Source organism: Rhododendron vialii, chromosome 6a (assembly GCF_030253575.1).
Source record: "Rhododendron vialii isolate Sample 1 chromosome 6a, ASM3025357v1".
Lineage (NCBI taxonomy): Eukaryota > Viridiplantae > Streptophyta > Magnoliopsida > Ericales > Ericaceae > Rhododendron > Rhododendron vialii.
This window is the reverse complement of record NC_080562.1, coordinates 7,934,348-7,955,919: the sequence shown is the minus strand read 5'-3', so window position 1 is coordinate 7,955,919 and position 21,572 is coordinate 7,934,348. Positions and strand designations below refer to the sequence as shown.

The 21,572-nt window shown below is 38.4% G+C and overlaps 2 protein-coding genes across 2 annotated transcripts; one reads left to right on the top strand and one right to left on the bottom strand.

Moving 5' to 3' along the window:
- Positions 1 to 8,093: 8,093 nt before the first annotated feature.
- LOC131329576 (uncharacterized) lies at positions 8,094 to 14,142 on the top strand. Its single transcript, XM_058362782.1, has 13 exons — positions 8,094 to 8,476; positions 9,743 to 9,911; positions 10,094 to 10,174; positions 11,075 to 11,157; positions 11,256 to 11,371; positions 11,485 to 11,595; positions 11,934 to 12,043; positions 12,294 to 12,588; positions 12,679 to 12,756; positions 12,853 to 12,903; positions 12,995 to 13,084; positions 13,498 to 13,575; positions 13,837 to 14,142. Exons 1-13 carry the CDS (start codon positions 8,467 to 8,469, stop codon positions 13,882 to 13,884), a joined length of 1,320 nt encoding a protein of 439 aa, XP_058218765.1. The 5' UTR covers positions 8,094 to 8,466; the 3' UTR covers positions 13,885 to 14,142.
- A 1,709-nt stretch (positions 14,143 to 15,851) lies between these two features.
- On the bottom strand, positions 15,852 to 21,397 carry LOC131331331 (adenine phosphoribosyltransferase 1). The gene is made up of 6 exons (XM_058365220.1): positions 21,012 to 21,397; positions 20,793 to 20,903; positions 19,539 to 19,631; positions 18,455 to 18,604; positions 18,042 to 18,100; positions 15,852 to 16,213 (listed from the first exon to the last, which is right to left on the bottom strand). Exons 1-6 carry the CDS (start codon positions 21,331 to 21,333, stop codon positions 16,160 to 16,162), a joined length of 789 nt encoding a protein of 262 aa, XP_058221203.1. The 5' UTR covers positions 21,334 to 21,397; the 3' UTR covers positions 15,852 to 16,159.
- Positions 21,398 to 21,572: the final 175 nt, after the last annotated feature.

The window sequence follows — 21,572 nt, the reverse complement described above, 5'->3', positions numbered from 1 at the left end:
CCCAAATAATTGGGACAAGGCCCAACAATAGAAGCTCAAGAAAAAATAAAAGCCCCTAGCAGCTTCGACCATCCACCGCCAACACCGGACGCCAGTCACCAACCCACACCCACAGAAAGCACCACACTAAATAGTCGTGCCAAAGCCGTGAGCGGTGAATCCCCACCAATAGAAAATTAATGGGGATAAGGGATAAGGGAGAAGAAGGAAGGAGACGGGAGAAGAGGAGGAGGATAGGGAGATAGAGAGGAAGAGGAGCGGCTGGGGGGAGGAAGAAGACGCTACGTCCCTCCAAAGGGGAAACCCTAGATCTGGTTCAAGGAGAGGAAGAGGGAAAAGTTTTTAGAGAGAGGAGGAGAGGCCTATTGCTTAGGGAGCATAATGATTACGCCTAAAGTATTTTACTTTTCAACATTTACCCTTTCAACTTTTTTGAAAAGTTATTTATTTCAAAAAAAATGTAAGGGCAAAAATAAAATTTTATTCATTTAAAAGTCAAATGGACAAACAAATTGAAACGTACAGAAATCTAAAAGGGAACAAATTAACAAATTGGGATGGAGGGAATACAATTTTGCCAACAAAGAAATCCGTAAAAGAAAATTAGAAAATAATTTTTTTAAAATCTAAAATAGAAAATTGAGTTAAGCTCAATTTTAGGTATTACTAACAAAGAAGAAACATGCCATAAATCTTAGCCTCAAATGGATTTGTTTTGACCAAAGTTATATAATTCTGTAAATGCCCAAACATTTTTAACAATTGCAATTTAACCCCTCAACCATAACACGCAGTTAACCTCTTCTTGCGAGACTTATACCGATCCAATTGTTCCAAGAGTAAGAATTCCTTTTACAATTTGTTCTACGTAAAAAAAGAGTAGCCACAACCTAACTAATGAATAATATTTGGGTGAACTAACAAAATCTAGACCATGAAGTGCAACATTTCTGAAAATCTGAAAAAGAAAAATGAAAAGATGATGCGCATGGGGGAATTGAGATATCAACCAGTTGTCAGGTGCATATGTATAATTTTTTTCATTTAGAAAACTTCTTTATGTTCTTTCGTTGGAACGAGTAGTATCATATCTAAAATCCATCTAAGTCGTAATTTATTAGTGGTTCAAGTACTCATTTGTGTTTTGATATGTAGTTTTTTTAAGTATATCGTTGAAGTACTACATAAACCGCTTCCAACTTGTATCTCGCTTTTCGTGAAGTTCATTTGTTCTTTTTCTAAGTCATAATTTACATTTGTTTTTCAGATTGAATATATATCCTTGAATAATTTCGAGGCTTACAACCTGAAGACACCGGCCAATTTGAAGGCCTGCGATGAAATTCCAATTTTCATCCAAAACGACGTCAGTTTAATTTGTATACTTCTAGGACTAAAGAAGGAAATATTTGTGTAGAATAACCGAATTTTTTCTCACCCACATTAAAAGTTTGTGAGAGAGAGAGAGAGAGAGAGAGAGAGAGAGAGAGAGAGATACTTATAACAAGTATAGCGAAAAACACATCGATATGGAGATCGAAGGAGACTAGTGTAGGTGCACTTTGAGAACTTGAAAAGGTACAAGTATGGAAAGTGAGAGGCATGCATGTCTTTCCTAACTAGGGTTCTCATCCAAGGCCCATACCCGCATCAGATGCATAATTTTGAACGAAAAAATAGCTGAAGCTTCGATCACCATGCACCTATGTGTCTTTTGAAACTGCAACTAACTAACTACTATAGGGGTTTGTACAACACCACCAAATGCAATATTCGTAGAGTTTAATCGAGGATCATAATGCGGGGTTTTAATCCCAACCTATATAATCCTTCTCCTAAACATGTAATTGTTACTAGAAATTTGAACCACCATATTAATTTTTCTACAATTTTTTTGTTCGTATTTTTGTATGGGTCTAGTGATAGCATACTTTGAGTCCTTATTTTTGATGTGACTAGTGACAAAAGAAACAGAGACGAGGACTAAAATTTTTAAGTTAGTGGGACAGAGAAAATTAAGGAGCTGGATCCTCCTAAAATGAATACAGACAGAATCGAGGTTGGTAGGCAATTTATTCAGTTAACTGTTTTGAATCCCAAAGGACTTTCGGAGGGGGGAGGGAAATTACACCCAAATAGTATTAATGTAAGGAACAGGTGATGGTGATGGTGATGGTGTTGGTGTTGGTGTTGGTATACCCTCCATGATTATTTTTTCAACAACAGGACGTCTGAGCCAGCTTAATTACGTGCTTCTCGATCGATTGCAGGGCCTTGAAGCTAACGATTAAACAAACTCCTTAGTGGCCCCAAGGTTAGTATAAAATGTTTGGTCTCCGTAGAATTTAAATATGCGACTTCATGGATGACAAACATTTATTTCCTTTCTCATGCCCATGGGGTGTTTCTGATAGTGAATAAGTTTTGAGAAAAAAATTGTTGCAATCAAGTTGTTATGTGTTTCCGATAGTGAATAAGTTATTTGAGAAATGTCAAATTGTTTCCTGTAGTGAATAAGTTGTAGATGGGTATATGAGTGAAAAAAGTCGTTCAGAATGAGGAAGTTGTTGACAAGTTGTTAGTTAGTGTGAACAATAAGCTAAAATGTCAAAATTTGTTAATTAGTATGAACGAAATGATAAAAAGGCCAACGTTTTTTCCTCAAATTTTTAGTGCAAAGCCAAATCCCTCCAAAGTTATACCCTACATGATTATAGGTTGGCACCCTTAAAATTTTCTGACATGAGAAAGATGGCAATGGGGGTGGGGGTATACTACCCCACACAAGAAGAAATAAACCCCCTACACACACTAACTCCCATGCCAATAGATTCCCAATGGTTTGACTGCACCTGATCCCCTTTCAAACTTTCTTCTCCCCAGAAGAACTCACTGGGCAGTGTGCTCACATGGGTTCTAATTCCCTTTTTGCCCCCACCAGCTTTTCCTGTGTGGTTGATGGCTTGATGCTATGTTTGGATAGTTCATATGCTGTGTTACACAGTTGATCTCGGTATGAATGATCTGTCTTTGACCGAATTGGGAAAAGGATTAGTTGAGATGCTCGTAAGCTGGTCGGGACACATTGACTGTCAAACCAAAAAAAGACGATGATGTGTTACGTAAAAGTTAAAACCACCCGCAGCTGCAGGATTTCAATGGAAGAGGCCGGTTCCATAATTCTTTTTTCCATTAGTGGTCTGTCTAGCTTGACAATTTACTTGCTTATTTAATCTCATTGAATTTGGACTCAATTGCGTCTAGATCCATTCAGATTTTCAGCATATAAGACGTCAACTAATTAACAGGCCTTAAGAGTATGTATGGTTAATCAGAGGTAATGGATTAAGTCTATAGAATTGTGTGAAAAAAAATAGTACAGAAAACAACAAACAGAGTGTGACTAGGAGATGAAATATAACCACAAAGGCTTATATATAAACTCCAGAATATATAACTAGGAAAGATGGAAGAGGGAAGGCCGGACCCAGTCACTGCCATGCTTACGGAGTACTGTATTAAAGTTGGCCTCGGTTATCATTCATCATGAACCCACAGTACATCATCTTATCTGACATTTTGGTTGTGAAAAGGCTTGGCCGTGACTTTTCGGGAGCCTAGAGAAGTTTAAAGATGGAGTCCTTTTTTTTTGGAACTATTACAGGGGTATCAAATTAAGTAGGAGGACCCTTGAAAATCAAAATGCATAAATTTTTGAAGGGGTTTAAGGCAATCGCATGCACATCAAGCTTTGACTACGGCCGACTCTGAATTCAGGATGTTTGGTTGCTTGTGCTGTGTAGCTCTCTATTCTACTTGACTTTGTTGGGATTGGACTTGGAGGAAGAATACCCATAAGTTGATAACGCTATGGGCCATGATTTATTGTCTCTCTGTAATCGATACGAGACCATTGGGTGTTGATAAAATGGAATTTGCAATTCGCAGTAGTGAGACTTCGAACTAAAGTGTCACAATCGGTAAAAGGGGCGGAGTCCGGTTTTTTGGGCAGGGGGTTAGGTACAAGAAGAACAAATTTGACATGCGTATTTTTGGTATGGATTACAAAAAGAACAAAATATTCATCTGAATGAAGCTGGTTATCTTAGGAGATGGGAAGTCAGTAGGGTCGTGACTCTGCTTGCGATTCGTTTGGGGTCTCAAAAGTTTTCAAAAAAATTTCTCTGTCTATCTCCTTCCATTCATTACTCTCAAAAACTCCAAACGACCAAGGCCGTGACTTGGACATCAGTCTATGGAGAAGAGCATGGTCCTAAAAGCTTATGCGGTTCTAGAAATTTTTTTATTTTTATTTATAGAACAGAACAAATGAAGCTGTGACAAGAAGAAGCCCAGTCAGAGTATGGGCCTAAAGTTAAAACGGACAGTTATTTTCTTGCTCCAAGCATTTTACGTAAGTTATAAAATTGCCCCTATTAGTCCATTCAAATTGAAATTAGGAAGACAAATTTTACAATGTAGATGGCGAAGAATTCCAAGGAAATCTAGTTTATGCTCGATAGAGTGGCGCTTTGCCTTGTCAAGACCGGTTAAAATAGCAAGCCGTTTGAAGGGTATTTCGACCTTTTTTCCGAGCATTATCGAGGGGCCATGTTTTCACAAGTAACCGAGGAAAAAGAGCATCCGCAATGGGAATAATCAAATTCAATAATCAAAATGTGCCACGTCAGCATTTGATTATCCTTTTAGTTCATAATCAAACTTAACAAACTTTACCTCCACATTTGTTATTTTTGCATCCCTATAAACACCCCCCCCCCCCCCACAATACGCAATGCACCTATGTCCAATTGCAAACGAGTTTTAATCACGTATCTGACCACACCAAATTATTCGTCTCGATGAGACGATTCTAATATGGGGTGTTTTTTAGTTTTGAGTTTGGTTATTGGGTTTGATTATTGAGTTTTGGTTATTGGTAAAAGTTGTTAAGTTTGGTTATGGAATGGATGGAATTTGATTATTTGCTAAAAGACTTGTAACTTTGCTTATTACAATGTGAGGTATTTTTTTAGCATTGTTATTAAGTTTGCTTATCCATATCAATTTGCTTATTACAATGTGGATGCTCTAACGGCGTAAATAATAGTAGTAATGTACTTTTGATTTCCCTTGCAGCATTAATTTTGGCCCATTGAAGTTCTATTCCCTTTCTTCGGGCAAATAACACAAACCTCAGCAGAGCCCATGTCCACTCATTATGGGCCTGTCAGCATATGGGCCATGTTTAAATGACAAATTCTTAGAAAACCTTGTGGCCTTCTCTCTTTTTAGCCCACAAAGAAGATGGGATATGTATTCTCATTCGAGGAGGTCTACAAACACAACAACATACACAATATTTTGCACAACAAATGTCTCGTTGGCAGTTAAATCCAGCAACCTATTTAGCCGGCAATGAAACGTACACTTCCTCATAGACATGTTTGTGTAAAATGTTGTGCATATTGTTGACTCTCTCTTTCCTTTAGATTTTGCTCAGGACCGACTCCACACGTAGATACATATTTTATCGATTAACCAATTTTTTTTTATGGTTTATGATGGAGTATTTACTACTCTTCTGAAACTTAAAATTCAGAAAGCGTGGTATTTCGGGAAAAAAAAAGGGGGCCGTGGGGGGAAAGAAAAAAGAAGGACAAGTAAAGTTCTAAGAAGATATAATCGCATACGTTTGAACTCTTGAATATAAATTGTGGCATATATAGTTTCCACGAAAATTGTATACTTGGCTTAAGCCATAAGTAATTAGTACTAATTGACCTATTCTTTGGAAGCAACGTATTCACAAACGTCATGCTGTTTGTCAAAGAGCACGAAAGCCATAAAAGAACGGATATTTAAATAAGATATATCATTCCATAATCAGAGTCCGTTCCAGAACACCTTCTAAAAAAATAAGTACTTATTTCACATATTTTTAAACTCAAAAATAAATTTTCAATTTTTTTGCACCATATTAAAGATCTCATTGAGATCTCTTAAATAAGATCCATATTGCATATTTTTAGATTTCAATAAGCTCATTATTTTTGAACTTGAAATTGCTTTTTTGAAAAATAAGTACTTATTCGTCTTTCTGAAACGAGGCCTCAGCCTCTAAACTACTAGTAATAGGAAAGCTGCTACCCACACAGCCACACAGATAAACGTGCATAGATTGTACAGAGATTTTTTTGTAGGGTCCATCAAGGGTTCCACACAAATGATTTGAGCCGTTCATTAAATGTAAAACACTTTTTCAAGGGTATTTACAAAAAAAATCAGATCAATTCGATACCTTTAAGGTGTCGATCAAATCATCTAACTTTTTATTTAGATTTCAGAATAATAAAAAAGTTAAGTGGTTGGATTGAGCACTTATAAGTATCGGATTGAGCTGATTTTTTAAGGTAATCCTTGAAAAAGTGTTTTACATTTAATGAATGATTTGGATCGTTTTTTTGTGACCCGTGGTGAATCTCACAAAAAATCTGTGTACAATCTATGTATGAAATGTCTGTGGACAGACTTTCGGTAGTAATATAAACCCCACGTTTGAAAGAATGAATAAGACTACTTTCCGTACCCTTCCAAAAAGCATGCTTCTCACTTGCAAGATATTTGACACGAAGATATTCACCAGGGAGAGATATTATAGTAGTCGGTCAGTATATCTCCGTCGCTCATTTTGTTCAATATATTTTGTTTAAGGTTAATGTAAAAAAAATCAGTTCTATTCGACATCAATAAGGTTGTTTACGAAATGTCAAAAATTGCTTCGGAATTTAGCCTAACTTCTGAAGCCATTTTGGATGTTTTGTAAACGCACTGATCGATGTTAGATGAAGCTTATTTTTTACAGGAATCTTTAACAAAATATAGTGAACAAAATAAGTGGCTCCAATTATGTTTGTTGGACCCGAGACGAGCCAAAAAAAACGATATATGCGCTATCTGTGCTCTTTTACTGCTGTACCAGTAGTCTTTATGTATATTGCATAGGTCTGAGTACCGAAAAATTATTGAATGCCCGAGCACATAGCAATCCTGTGGTATTATATTGTATTGTATAGGTGAATTACGGAATCCGAGTACCAAAAAATTATTGAAAACTCCAGGACATTGAATAATCTCTTCCACCTGCCCCTCTGAGAAACTAGAAAGTAACGAATGGGGATGATGTTGCTTAGTGACGTGCGTAGTACCGTGTTGTGTATTTTTAAGCTGTCAGATTGTGTATCCGGATGGCTCCGATCTCATATCGACATTGAACAACTCTCGATCGTTAATTGTTGAGATGAGATTCGAAACGTCAGATGTACAATCCGACGATTTGACTATGCTGCGCACCCCACCAACCCAAAGTCCAGAAAGTACTAGAAGTACTCCCTTTTTCACGGAGAGGTGCTACAGTTTCCGACCGGATTTCTTACGGCGCACCGGGCCCACTCGGCCACTGGACGGTTGATTCGAGCCGTTCAAAATACACACAAAAATAGAGTGTTTGGATACACACGTCGGATGTCGTTGATTCTAGCGTGGGCACACTCAATTCTTTTTTTAAAATTTTTGAACGGCTCGAATCAACAGTTTGGTAGCCAGAGTGGGTCTGGCGTGCCGTCGGGAACCTTAGACTTTCTGCTTTTCACGCGTCTCAACGCCGCGTGCTCCCTCTATTGGTTTTTTTTATTTTATATAAATTAATCCTCCACGTGCAACCTCATCGCTTCCTGCCTCTTGCTCTAGTGTTCTACCATCTTCTCCAACTGGCACGTGGCCCCACCAGACGGAGACCCATATTGCCCTAATAATCTCGCAGCAGTGCAACCTTGACCGCTATGTTTCACCGTTTTCCTGCAGTGCTTAAATTGATAGTCTAAAGGGACAAATTTTAAAACGCTCATCTCAACTTCTCTTTGAAAGAGTTTTAGAATCAAGGTCATTGATTACAGAAACGAATAGTGAAATTGAACGCTGAATGATAGCAGTAAAACGGAGCGGTAGGCTAGACTTTCCGATAATCTCCAGCCAACGCTCCACAAATTGGCACGTCATAAGTAGCAATTTACTCGGCTGCCCTCGTCCACACTCTCGCCGAATATTCCAAACCACCCCAATTTGATCCCCACTTTTTAATATCTATTTTCCTTTTTGTTTTCATTTAAAACAAGAAATTTCCTTCCCTCCCTCTAAGCCATCCCAATATATAAAAAGCCGTATCTCTCTCTATCTGAAAATCCCATTCGCCTCACCGTTAATCTCTACAACCTCAAATCTAGAGCGAGAAACAGAGAGATTCCTCTCGAAACTTTAATGGATAAATCGCCCATCGATTCAACTCAGTTTCCCTCCTCGATTCTTTCGATTCGTTCTCAGCAGCACTCCAACCTCTTCTTATTCAGATCTTTTCGCTGTCGGCCTTGTAATTCCCTCTGACGTGCACACAATCCGCAGCTGTCACCCATGGGAAAGCGTAAGTCTTTTTTTCTACGTATTGCGTAAGTTTCGTACACTTTTATGCTATGTTTGGATTGAGATTTGAATTTTTTTTTGAAAAATAGCCGGGGTAATAAGTGGGGGAGAGAGAGAGAAATGTTGGAAGCAGAAGAATTTAGGGGGAATTTTTAAAAAAATGCTTTTTAAGTTGTGAAGATAACAAAACATTAAATTGCATAATTACGTACCTGTTGATTCTAGGGTTTCGTAATCGACGACTCAGAGCAACTCCAATGGTTGGAGTTTCTTTTTTTTTTTTTTTTTAACGTAATTGATGAGTTAGGGTTTGTTCTGATCGTTTCTGAACCCATCGTTTTTGTGCTTTGACAATGTAATTTAGCTTTCACTATAGAAAACGCTGCAAAAACACTTACAAAGTAATCGAATTTTTGTTCTTAAAAGCTTGTACTTTCATACGAATGCCTATTTGTGCATAACCTTGAAGGTTGGCCCTGTAGTCAAGACCTGGGAGTTAGGTTTTGCTCCTTATTAGGTCTCATGTTTGAAACCTCTGAGGCATGTGGGGCTTGTCGCGCGGGACTGTGTCTCGACTTTAAGTGGGCCCCGCTAGTGGACTTTGGTGGGATGTCCAAGATTAGTCGAGGTGCGCATAAGCGGTCGGACACCTGCCTATTTGTGGGCAATGCGGGAGTCAGAATCATGACTGAATTGTGGAAAAGACACCACCACTTTGTTTAGGCCTTTAGGGTAGTAAATTGCAAAATGCTTTTTTGAAAGTTGGCCCATCTAGGTTTCTTCTTTTGAAATATATCTATCGTTTAATTACCCAGAGAGATACCACGAGGAATCTGAATTTAGTTTACTTGGTGGTGCTGTGTTTGAGGGGGATAGCATTGAGAGGTTTAATTACCCGAAAAGATAACATGAAGAATCAGAATTTAGTTTGCTTGGTCGTGTTGTGTTCGAGGGGGATAGAATCGCGAGGTTTAATTACCTAAAATGATAAGAGTACCTCGAAGGATCAGAATTTAGTTTGCTTGGTCGTGTTGTGTTCGAGGGGGATAGAATTGAGAGGTTTAATTACCTAAAATGATAGAGTACGAATCAGAATTTAGTTTGCTTGGTCATGTTGCGTTCGAGGGGGATGGAATTGGGAGTTTTAATTACCCAAAATTATACCACAAAGAATTAGGATTTAGTTTGGTTGGTGGAGTTGTGTTGTGTTGTGTTGGAGGGGGATAGAATTGAGAGGTTATTGATGTGAATCTGTTGGACTCTGCAGGTAGTTCTCAACGTAGGAATGCTGCGATGCTGGATACTGACGACACTGATAGTGTGAGCTCATCTTCCACTGTCGGTACAGATAACATGTTGGTGTCTGGCATGGAAGAAGTACAGCTGGACAAAGACAGTTTACTTGATCAATCCTTAGATGCTTTATACGAGAAAAGGTAATTGATCATCAGTTATCTTAATTAGCTTGTCCTCCATTAATTGTTCCATTAAAAGAAGTGGCACCTGAATTACAAGTAATTGGTTTTTTAACACTGGATGTTGGCAATCAAGGAACACACGTTGGTTATTTCCCATTTTAGCTGAATGCTAATATTGTCTTTACTTTTTGTGGTAAAAGGGGTTCCACGAGAGAGAAGGCATTGGCAGCAGTTATAGAGGCTTTTAATAGCTCTTTGCAGCACGAGTTCGTGGAAAAGAAGTAAGTGTTTCTAAATCGTTTTCTTAGGAATAGTTAGGAGCTTCTAAAACGATCCAAACTAGGGGAATGTGGTGTTTTTGTTTCAATTGCTTGTGATTCTTTAGTTCGTCTCCTTTTGAGGAGGCTCTGAAAGGATGAATGATGATATACGCTTTGATACGGACTGATCAAATGAATTCTTCTAATGCTAGGGGACCGGACTCTGGACTGACATTCATTGACGTTTGTGTGATTTGAAAAAGATTTCATGCTACTAGTCTAGTTATGTCTTTTGTATTTCTTTGATTGGCATCTGCAGTTACTTGATTTATGAAGTGGTCAGGGCCGGCCCAAGGGTTTTTAGTGCCCAAGGCCTAATAAAAAAAAAGTGTGTCCTTAAAGAATTAATATTTAACAATTTTTACAGCAACAATCACAATATGAGAAAGCCAAACCAATATAAAGTTCTACTAATCATTACATATGAACACAAAATACGAGATCATCAAGTTTTTGGGGTGGGTTTGTGGGGAAACGATTTTTGGGAGGTATTATTCACTGATTTGGGGAAAATGATTTTGGAGATTTAGTGGGTTGGGCACTTGGGTTTTGGGATGGTGGGTGGACTATCTCATTTCCTCTAATTGGGCATTTTTTTCATTCCATTGGGCTTAAAAAGAGTCCTACTCAAACCCAAATAGTAAAAATATTGGAGTGCCCCTAGAAATTGGACTTTTTTGGATGCCCAGGCCTCTTGGGCCGGCCTTGGCAGTGGTTTAGTGAAACTGAAAAGTAGGGCCCATGGGAGAAAATTGATGAAAACAGAATACTTTGCCTTAAAGATTTGGATTTAGAGTGAACTGCTATCACCATTCTTGCTGTTCTGTATGTTTATGTAGTCACTTGGTACTTTTCCTGTAGGTTTGTTACACTACTGCATCAGTGTTTGAACTCCATTAAGCGGGGATCTGCTAAGGAGATATCTTTAGCATCTCATGCAATTGGTAAGCTGACTATGTTTGTTTGAATTTCAGAACTTCAACCCTTAATTTTGCTCAGTTTGTTTGAATTTCAGAAGTTCTGAATATGTTTTCATTTGTAGGATTGTTGGCTCTCACCACGGGTCCTGGGGGCAAAGCACAAGAAATATTGGAAGAATCAATGCCTCCTATTTTGCAGGCTCTCAAGTCTGGGTCTGAAGCATCTAAGATCTCATCGGTATGCTTGAATGGTTGATATTGATACTTTAACAGCTGATGGCGATTGGGTTGCTATTCTTGTGATTTTGAAATCCTTTGTTTGTAAATGATAATTTTTGGTTGTTATTGTAGTTGCTAGAGTGTTTAGCTATTATCACTTTTGTTGGTGGAAATGAGGCGGAGGAAACAGAAAAATCAATGCAAACAATGTGGCAAGTGGTTCATCCAAAACTGGGTTCCAATGTAAGTATTGATCTTTCACTCCTTTTATTTAGAATGTTTACGATGCCGTATTGTAAGTTTCCTATTGTGTCATGGTTCACAATACAACTAATCTTGCCATGGTGTTCAAATTCAACATTTCCTGGATTGCAAATTTGTCTCTTATTGCTAGGAGATTTTCATATTGTTGGGACTTTTGGCTAATTATAGCTAGTAGAAACGAACTTATGAACACATTTTTACATCAAATTGAGATGCTTTGACATGTAATGCTTTTTCCATTGTTCAAATTTGATCCATCAGAATGTAGTTGGTTTTGAAAACTATAATGGAAAAACTAATGCCACTTTTCTTCTCAGGTAGTTGCTTCTAAACCATCACCAGGTGTAATAACAGCGATGGTCTCTTCTTGGTCATTTCTTCTTACCTCTATAGATGGATGGGCAAACAATCCAAAAAATTGCCAAGAGTGAGTAAACCTTGGCTTTCTTTATCACTGATTTGGTCTTCTCTCTCTCTCTAGTCAGGAAAATGATGTCAACATATAAGCATTCTTTTTACTGACTTTATGGGTGTTCTTCATGACTTCATGGGTATGGAAGTTTTGGAAATTTAGACCACGTAGCCACGAGAGGTTGTAGATAGGCTACGGATTTTGTGTTCGTCAGCAAGGAGAGATTTAAGTACACTAAGTCAACTTTGTTCTGCTAATGATGCAGGTCAATTACTTATTTCTCTACTCTGCTAGACAAGGATGATAGGTCTATTCGGATTGCAGCTGGTGAAGCACTTGCGTTGATTTTTGAGGTTGGAAAATTGGAGAAGCTTTCTGGTGAAGCTAAAGAATCTAGTGACAGCTCCATCTCTAGGGAATTCACACATATACAGGGACTGAGAGCAAAAATTCTGAATCAAGTAAGAGTCCTTTCCTCGGAGGCAGGTGGTAAGGGTTCTGCTAAGAAAGACCTAAACAGTCAGCGGAGTTCGTTCCGAGACATTCTTGATTTTCTTGAGGTATTGGTTTTTGCTTTTATTGATTTCTCTTTGTACTTCTCGTTTCTTTTGTTGTTGGTTATGATGATCTTACTTTTACGTCAATGTCAGGACGGTTATCCTCCAGAAACATCAATAAAGATTGGAGGGGAGTCTCTGAATGTGACATCATGGTCTCAACTGATACAGGTTCCTCTTCTATCAGGTTTTGGAATGTGGCTGCCTAAACTTTCTGCTTCTCATTCTCATTTTTTCCTTGCATCTTTTTCTTGTTTTCTGTAACAGTTGAACTTTTTAAGGCATTTTCTTGGGGGAGGTTTTGTCAAGCACATGCAGGTTCAGTTTCATATTCATAACTTGCCTTTATCTATTCTTTTTGGTAATTTCTCTCTTTTCTAACTATCTCGGTTTCCTTTGTGTTTAACAGGAAAATGAATTTCTTCATGACCTCTTTGGGTTCACACCGAAGAAGAAGCAGCTTCCTGGAGATGAGTCTCGTATGAGTACTAGTGACAAGGTGAGTTCATTCACATGCTCTGTGACCCTTATAGCTTAACTATTGTGAATTGCCAAACATATACTGTAGTCTGTAGATTTTTCCAGTAGGGCTAGCATATGAGCAGCCTTAGGGGAGCCAGCCTATGTGCTAAGCTTAGTTGTTTAATGGGAATTGTGATAGCAAGCTGACTGAACTTTGTTTGAAGCCGTTTCAATTTCCGGAAATATAAGCTCTACTGATTAAATAAGAAGCTAGATATTATGTTTTGCCCATTGCCAATATTGAGCTCTGTAAAGCAAACTGCGTGTAGTGATTTTTTTATGCATGTAGTTTGGTCTTTCTTTTAACAAATCCGTTTTCATGTGAAGCTCTTCTTTATTTTCTCGTTGCCTTTGTTTAGCTTCCCTAAAGTGCTTTACTCCTTTGTACAGAGATGGTTCAAGTCACCAAACTCGGTTGTCAACAAGGCAAGGACACAGATCCGGAATAAGCAGCGAATGATGGCCCAGGTAGCTTAGTTTCTACTATCAAGTCATCAAGATAACAAATTAAAGTAATAATGCAAAGGCTAGTCAATAGAATTGTAGTACCTCTTTTAAGCTCTTATTATGCGTTACTGCAGAAACATGAAGATTCATTTTCCTATGTTTACGTGCGATGAAAAAGCTTAATTATAATTGTTGAGCCCATTTTGAGATAACATGCTATTTCTATTATGCCGTCAATTTTCTAGTTACTAATCGGTGCGTTTTGTTTTTCTCCGTGTACAGGGTAAGAACGCTGGCCACTTTGCAGTTGGTTTAGGAGATGAGACGTGAAGTGCTGTCAGCCTAGTCTCTTGCACACTTTGCAGATGTGGAGTGCCTCCCTATAGAGGGGCTTTGTAAAATATTTAGCTTAGTTTTATTATTATTATTATTATTATTATCATCCCAGATGATACAATATGCAGAATGGGGAACCATTTTAATTGGTCGTCATTTGTTGAACATTGTTCTTGCTCGCTCCATGAAGCATTTTTAGGACATCAATAAATTGATTCTTGCTGATTATAAAAGATAAATTGATTCTTCAAATTTAGGTGATTGTATTTTGGTTCGGGGTGGAATTATGGATCCAATGTCCAGTATCCTTAACGTCTTGTATTACTATAACTTATTCCGGTAGAAGTGAACATCTGATGTTTTTATTTTGGGGTAATTAACATCAGAAGTTATTTCGGTAAAATGTAACTGTAAAAATCGCTCTCAGCTTCCTGCAGCTTCTTCTAAAGTCAGAGTTGGGGAGATTTTGTCGTAGAGGCGATGTGATAGGGGTGAACATCCACATCTCATCAGAGCTTAATAACTACTACAAATGAAAGAAGTACCAGGAATCAGGTAAAACACAAAGATTAGTTATTCATGAGGGAAACTCTATAATTCACAACCCTCCGAAAGTTGGTGTCATTCATCGCAAATCTGCCTTCTTGCTATCACATGTATTTCATAATTAAAGAAGTCGCGTTGGGTCGCAAGCAAGCCCGATTGAATTCTGACCATATGATACTATGAAGGATATGACTGAATGACTTTTGTGCTTTGCCTTAATTGCAAAAACTTGACATAATTGATTGCCTCTTCAAGCATTGTGGTGATGTCAACCTGTCATTAGACTCACAGCAAAAACTCTTTAGGAATGCCTATATAGATATAGATGAGGGCCAGGAATACTTTTTTTTTTTTTTTGAACAAAATAAAAAAAATTCATTAATTTTTGAAATTGTTACAAGACTGATAGGAGACAGGAGAACTTCATGATATGCTGCTTACCTTCGTTCCATTTGGGACGAGGTTCTGAGGGATTCTCAGCCTCTCATTAATTTTCTCTCTTCTTCTCTGCAACATTGAATCTGAAGTGTTAAAACCATGAGTCCTAAAACTGTTGTAATTTAAGCTCATTTGATTATATAGCAATTCCATTCTGATTATGGCTGACACACGAGTTGAACGAGCCAAGTAGTCCTTTATTTAAGTTTGTTTTGAAAATTTAGTGAGCTTCGGAAGTTTGATCAAGCTTGGCTCGTTTACCAGGTGATTTCCAAACTCAAATGAGGTTTAATAGAGCTGAACACTAGCTGGATGTCGAGTAGCTTGAGCTCTTATGCATTATAAGCTAAACGAGCCATCTAGTAGCTCGTTCGAGTTTAATTTGAAAACTTAACGAGCTTCCAAAAATGTTCAAGCTTATTGAACAAATAGATCTTGAACGGGCTTTTTACTGAACGAACACAAGCTCGAACCTGGATAACTTAGTTTGTTTATCAGCCCTAATTCTGATGGAATGTTGATTACCCTTGCATAGAGACTCTGGGGATCAGTTGCACCCCCCTACTAGCTCTTGTTTTCTCATTTGAGTTCAGTGCAACAGGCCATTGGAGTCTGAAATTGCTCCTCCATTAAGCTCCTGAGAAGCAATACAATCATCCCCTAAGCTCTGCCCATTTTCCCCAGCATTAGTCTCCTCATCATCACTGCCATTCAGAATCAGCACCAGGGAATAAACAAGTGATTGGAAATTAAAACACTACTGTCATTTCTTTGCATCACCAAGCAAGGCCAGTGTATTTTCATCTACCGGAGTTCTCCATTCATTTGCATTTAACACTTAGCTGAATTACCTTCCAAAAACTTGATAAAATTTGCAAATGACTGTACAGACTGTTGCGTATTAGTTGCCTTTTGAAAACTGGTTTGCACGAGAGGATGCCCGAGAGCTTATAGAACTAACAGATTCGCACTCGAAATAAGGTTGCAAAAAATTCTCCTATTGCAATCATCAGTTAGTACACAAACGGAAGAGAGGTTTCCATATGGACTATACATCCATCCTGGCATGAAATTGAAGTCAAACTCACTTGCATAACACGTAGCCACAACACAACCCATACCCCTATTTATCTCACCATGCTAAGAACTACATAGAACAAACCCTAGTATTCAGTCAAATCCTCTCCCCATTCAATCAAATGGTCTTCATAAGGCCATTTCTAGCTTTTAGACTAGTGAATTAAAACTTTGTAAACCCACATGCAGGTCTACAATGCAAGTAACATCAAGTTGAGCTAACAAGGACGAAGAGTGGTTTGTCTCCTAGCCGCTCCCGACCCTGAAATAAGGCAAAAGTTCACGCCAAGAATGAGTCAATAAGACAATTGCAAGACAGGAATTTCCTTACATCCCAACAGGATGACTCACAGAACCAGAAGCTAAGATGGAGAAAGTTTATGCAACTCATGTATCCTAAAATATTAAACACAATTTTGCAAAATCTAGTTTTGTTCAACCAAAGGATTCAAACCAAGTCAAGGGACCTTCTGATGAATCCAGATATCATCTTGTTCCATTCTTAATCCAGAACATCAGATATTCATCAATCAAAGAGCTTAAGCATTGAATCAAAATCAAATGGAGACTGTATGAATTAGACCAAATGGGAATAGAGGTATCAAATCAATAGTGATCTACTCCTATCTTTTTATGTTTTTCCCTCAGATTATGATTTTTTAAACTGGGAGAAATATTAACGACTTCAAGTTACATGCAGCAACACTTGTTCACTGCCAATGGGAAACACAAGCAGAACTTGTAAGAGGTCTTCAATTGCATCTCCTCAGATCGGTAACATATAGTATTAGATTCAAACGCAAGTCTAACAACCTTAGGCCTCAGTTTGATCAGACTAGCAATGTGGGATCAGGAAGGTAATGGGATTAGAATAGAATTCGCAATACAAGGAACTGTCAATACCCCATCTAATTTCAAACCCCTGTTTGGTTTCGATAGTATTAGGCCTTGGGATTGGATTATTCATCCTAGACCAATGTTTGCAAATTGGAGGATGCGATTGAGAAACATGATTCTCAGTTTTGCCCTTGGGTTATTTCCCTTTTGCATATGAAACGTTACAAGGCATATTTTTGGCAACCTGTGTTGAAAAAATGTAAATCCACAACTGAAGAATTTTCACTCCAACATAAAAAATTAATGGAACCCTACATATGCATTTGAAGCTCCGTTGTTTGGGGCTGTAAAATGTTTTTGGGTAAAATACTAAAATATTGTACTTATTTTAGCGTGTTTGATTGTATATAATCTTGAGAAAATATTGTATATGTTGAATCTTTGACTGATACTGTTGTTCTAGAAACTTACTTTGTAATAGTTTTTCTTACCGATCAACCAAACCCCTAAAAACGAAAAATGATAAATTTCTTTGGAAAAATTATTTTACATGATAAAGATTTGTTGATGTTGAACAATCTACTTCAAACCAGACCGTGCCTTATTGCGGAACTCAATTTGTACAAAAGCCAGTTCAAGAATTAACTCAACGTTCGTGTCTAAAAAATTAGCTATATTTTAGCAACTTATAAAGCTTTTTATGAGTTTGAAAACTTTGTGTGGTAGAATTAACTGAGATCTATAAAACAAGATTCACATTATGTATAAAGAGCATTATAAATTAAAAAATATAAATAAGTTTTTGAGAGGTTCAGAAATGGTGAAACTGGAGAATAAAATTGTGACTGAGGGACTAATTATTTCAACAATGAACACACAAACCCATAAGTCAAAACTGAATAGCAAAAAGAAATGACCAAAAGCACAAACGACCATTACCTTGTTTAAGCATGGGCAGTTTGGCATTTGCACTTTATATCAAACTTAGGATTAGGATTGGATTATGAATACCAATTCCATGGGGTATTACGAACCACCCCATTTTCGGGGCTTGCTCTCATCCCACGGGGTTCATATTCCGGAGTGCTTTTGGGCTATCAAAGAAGCAATTTTGGGGCCCTAGGGATTGTTAGTCCAATCCCAAGGCTGGAGGAGGTTAACAGACTGGGCTAATTCACAAAGATGGGTTTGTACAAAACAGAGTGGAAATAAATATTAAGAACACAGATTGCAGATTTTAATTGGAACTGTACCTTTAGCTCTGGCAATTCAATCACGCAGGCACACTCGACAACATTCACGCCTACACGCTCTGCAATGAAAAAGCAAGTATGAAACAAGAGTGCACTCTGGGGAAACATGCTTTCTTTAGCCTGCTGCTGATTTCTAGGCAGTCTAAAAAAGATAAAAAAATATTTCACTTCTCACCACACTTAAACACCCATTTCACCCCCTACAAGCTCAAGTTTGGCAACAAGTAAAAAGATTAATGGCCATGATGAACCTTTCAAAACCAAAGTGAACCCCATCACAGGAAAGCCCTCCAAATTTGGTGGGCTTGTAGCTCCACCGTGAATAAATACTTCTCCTCAATGGTCTGCCTATCTAGCTGTAGGCTTCTTTATTCCTCATGAACTATAGAAAAAGGTAAGCAGCAATACATTACCAAGTAGATTGATCGCAGCACACAGGGTACCCCCTGTTGCAATAAGATCATCAATTACTAAGGCACGCTCTCCTGCTTGAACAGCCCCAACGTGCATCTCTATCTTGTCGGTTCCATACTCCAAAGAGTACTCTTCTGAGATAACATCCCCTGCCAACATACAAACAGGTAAGGAGCCTACTAACTTACTTGAGCAGCATCTAAATATTACCGCAAAAAATCTAGCTGTAATTTCAAAAACCATATGAATTTGATAGATACAGAACTTAAATTTGAAACCCCCATGCCTGCCAAAATAAGAAAAAGAAAAAAGAAGGAAAAAGAAGCACATATGTATCCACAAGAAAGATATCAGGCTACTTAGGAAACACCTTGGAATAAATAATCGTTTCTGTTTGAAGTCACTAAACATAATACCAGTTGAGTTCTAAAGTATGTATCACAAGGACCTAAGTGAAGTTATGGTCGTTGAATGGACAAGAACCGAAGGCTTTTGTTTAGAGTAGAGGTAGGTCGCCCTGTAGCCAGTGACAGGATCAATCGAGGATTAGTGCCGCAGAAAATTAGCCAGCTGAGAAATCTCAACTAGAACAGATAAACATATATCAAATTATGTGAAGTTGAGGATTAAGTATGGAACCAATCAAGGTAACACAAGGTCCATGTCATATGATAATGTGGAAATTGGAACTAATGGACAATCCGACAATACATAGACAATATAGAGCTCAAAACCACACATTAGTCTACTTTTACTCTCCAAACTGTGATATAAAATTCACAACACCATAACAGTACTGGTCCAGAACTGGAGACGGAGCTCTGACACTGTCCAAATGATTAACAAATAATGATAACCTGGAGATGGAGCTCCGACACTGTATTGGCTCAAGGACAAAAAAAGGTTACATGAAACAAAAATGGTGTATGAAATGGTATGGAATTTTCAGGGAGCTAAACAGCTCATAATCATGGATGAATTTGTGCAGGTACTAATCAAAGATTCTTGGATGTCTAAGACTATAGCTTCCAAAGAAAATTCTGCAATCTGCTTGTTATATGAAGATCAGTCTGAATGATGTACCTGGCAACTTGTTGGGTTTTCTCATAGGGACAAATTTAGCTCCAATAGCTAGCGCAATGGGAGGCCCAAATATAAAACCTCTTGCTTCAACACCTGTAAAACACAAACATACCTTATTTCTATTTGGTTACAAGTTGTTTTCCTGTTCACAAAATAAGAAGTATGACTACTACCAAAGACAAATCAAACACCTTTATACTGCATACCAGAGTCCAATATCCCACAATGTCAATGAACTTGAGATTACGGTTTGTGATGGCTGCAAAGCACAAACTGCATCGGAGAGAAAATCGCAAGGAAGTTGACTAATGTAAACCTTTTAACACCCAGTACTGGTGGGAACTTAAGTTTGCTGTTTGCCACACCAGGTGGCTCAAAATATGAGCCGACAATAATTCGGGCAGCCAACCAAATCTTGGTGGTTTTGTCAACTGATAAAAAAGCCCTAATAGTACAAGAAAATGTCTTCTTTTCCCAACCATTTTCTCACATAACCAAGTCATATAACTGCATCCTAACTGTCTCGGGCATGCAACCAAAAGTAGCAGTTATATCTCCCAGTCCCAGCACTGAAACCGTCGAACCAGTTCGACATACTCCCAAAATGCATCTTTCCAAGTCTAGGTCTCTTGGAATACCGACATGGGGCATGTCAAGTTTTGTTTGGACAATCACTCCCTCACTCTTTGGGAAACCTAAAACAATACCGACCAAATCTCTCTCTCTCTCCAACTTGGATGAAGAACGATCTCATTTTCACGATCTAGAGTTCCACCACTATGGATGACCAGCAGCAGCAGCAACACCAGGGTCGACTACCAACGCCATCGCTGGAAAACCAACCACCACCACCGGAAAAGCAGAACCACCGGCGACCACCACCGCCTACCACCATAAAGTAGCCGTTGCAAATTTGGTGAAGGATTTGGTTCTCACCTGATTTGGTGAAAAAATTGAGTAAAACTCAAATTTGGTATGAGTTTGGGTAAGGAGTGGAGCTCCAATTTGTCTGTGTTCGTATGGTTGTTTTGTTTCATTGGTTGTTCTCTGAGTTTCATTTTTTCCTTCACTTTCAGTTGTTGAGATAGTCTGGTAGTGTTGCCGGGATGGTTATACCTGGCTGCTGGTTATTCTCCGGAGTCCTTCAGTGTAGGTTGAATTCATTGTTTGAGCTTTTATAAAGATTGTGCATTTATAAAAGAAAAACAGAAGCAAACGGAATTATTTGAGAATCAAGAGGAAGAGAGATCGTACCCGCAACAACAGAGATGCCCTTGTCCTTGTACCTCTCAACGAACAAATCAATCGTGTCCTTGAACGCCTTGGGATCCAGTAGCAACGTCGTTATATCCTGAAACAGAATCCCTTCCAAAAAAACCCCTCCAATTTCAAAACAAAACAAAAAAAGCCCTAAAACATAAATACATACATACATCCACACGTAATTGCATCAAAACGTAGATGTGTGCGTACCGGGTTTGGGAAAGTCGGGAATGACCCGGATCGCGGAAGCAATCCCGGCGATGCGATCGTCTTCGGCGGCCATTGATCGATGCTGATCTCTCTGCGCTGCCGCTGCAGGGGTTTGAGGACGGATGTAAAGTAAAGGTCGTCCTCGAAGAAGAGTAGCAGCAAAAGATGATGAAGATGAAGATGAAGATGACGATGACGATGAGCTAGGTAAGTGCAGTGATGTGACTGAATTGCAATTGGTCAAATGTTGCGTTCGATAACTTTGTCTGACGATATCGACGGTGGAAATTTGGAAAGAGAGGTTCCGTGTCAGTGGATTCATGATCTCACTTTTGGGGCGTTTTATTCTCCCTTTAAAGAGGACGTCCTTCGAGCTAAAACAAGAACTTCACGGTAGGTACCGACCGAGAATGCACCGATAATGGACATTTCGGTGTGTGGAATCAATCTTAGGGTTTCACAAAGTAATTTGAGTTGTTCAATGATTTTAGTAGGAGTGTATAACTTTGTGATGGATTTTTCCAAAATTAGTTGAATCGGAAAATTGTAAGTGCTTGATTC

Coding starts and splice junctions, on each gene's coding strand:
- LOC131329576 (XM_058362782.1), top strand. Junction 11,596..11,933: donor ATCCAAAACTGGGTTCCAAT/GTAAGTATTGAT, acceptor TTTTCTTCTCAG/GTAGTTGCTTCTAAACCATC. Junction 12,757..12,852: donor CATGGTCTCAACTGATACAG/GTTCCTCTTCTA, acceptor TTTCTGTAACAG/TTGAACTTTTTAAGGCATTT.
- LOC131331331 (XM_058365220.1), bottom strand. CDS start 21,333: ATGAATCCACTGACACGGAACCTCTCTTTCCAAATTTCCACCGTCGAT. Junction 18,101..18,454: donor TGCTGCGATCAATCTACTTG/GTAATGTATTGC, acceptor TTTTCATTGCAG/AGCGTGTAGGCGTGAATGTT. Junction 16,214..18,041: donor TTGAATTGCCAGAGCTAAAG/GTACAGTTCCAA, acceptor GCCTTATTTCAG/GGTCGGGAGCGGCTAGGAGA.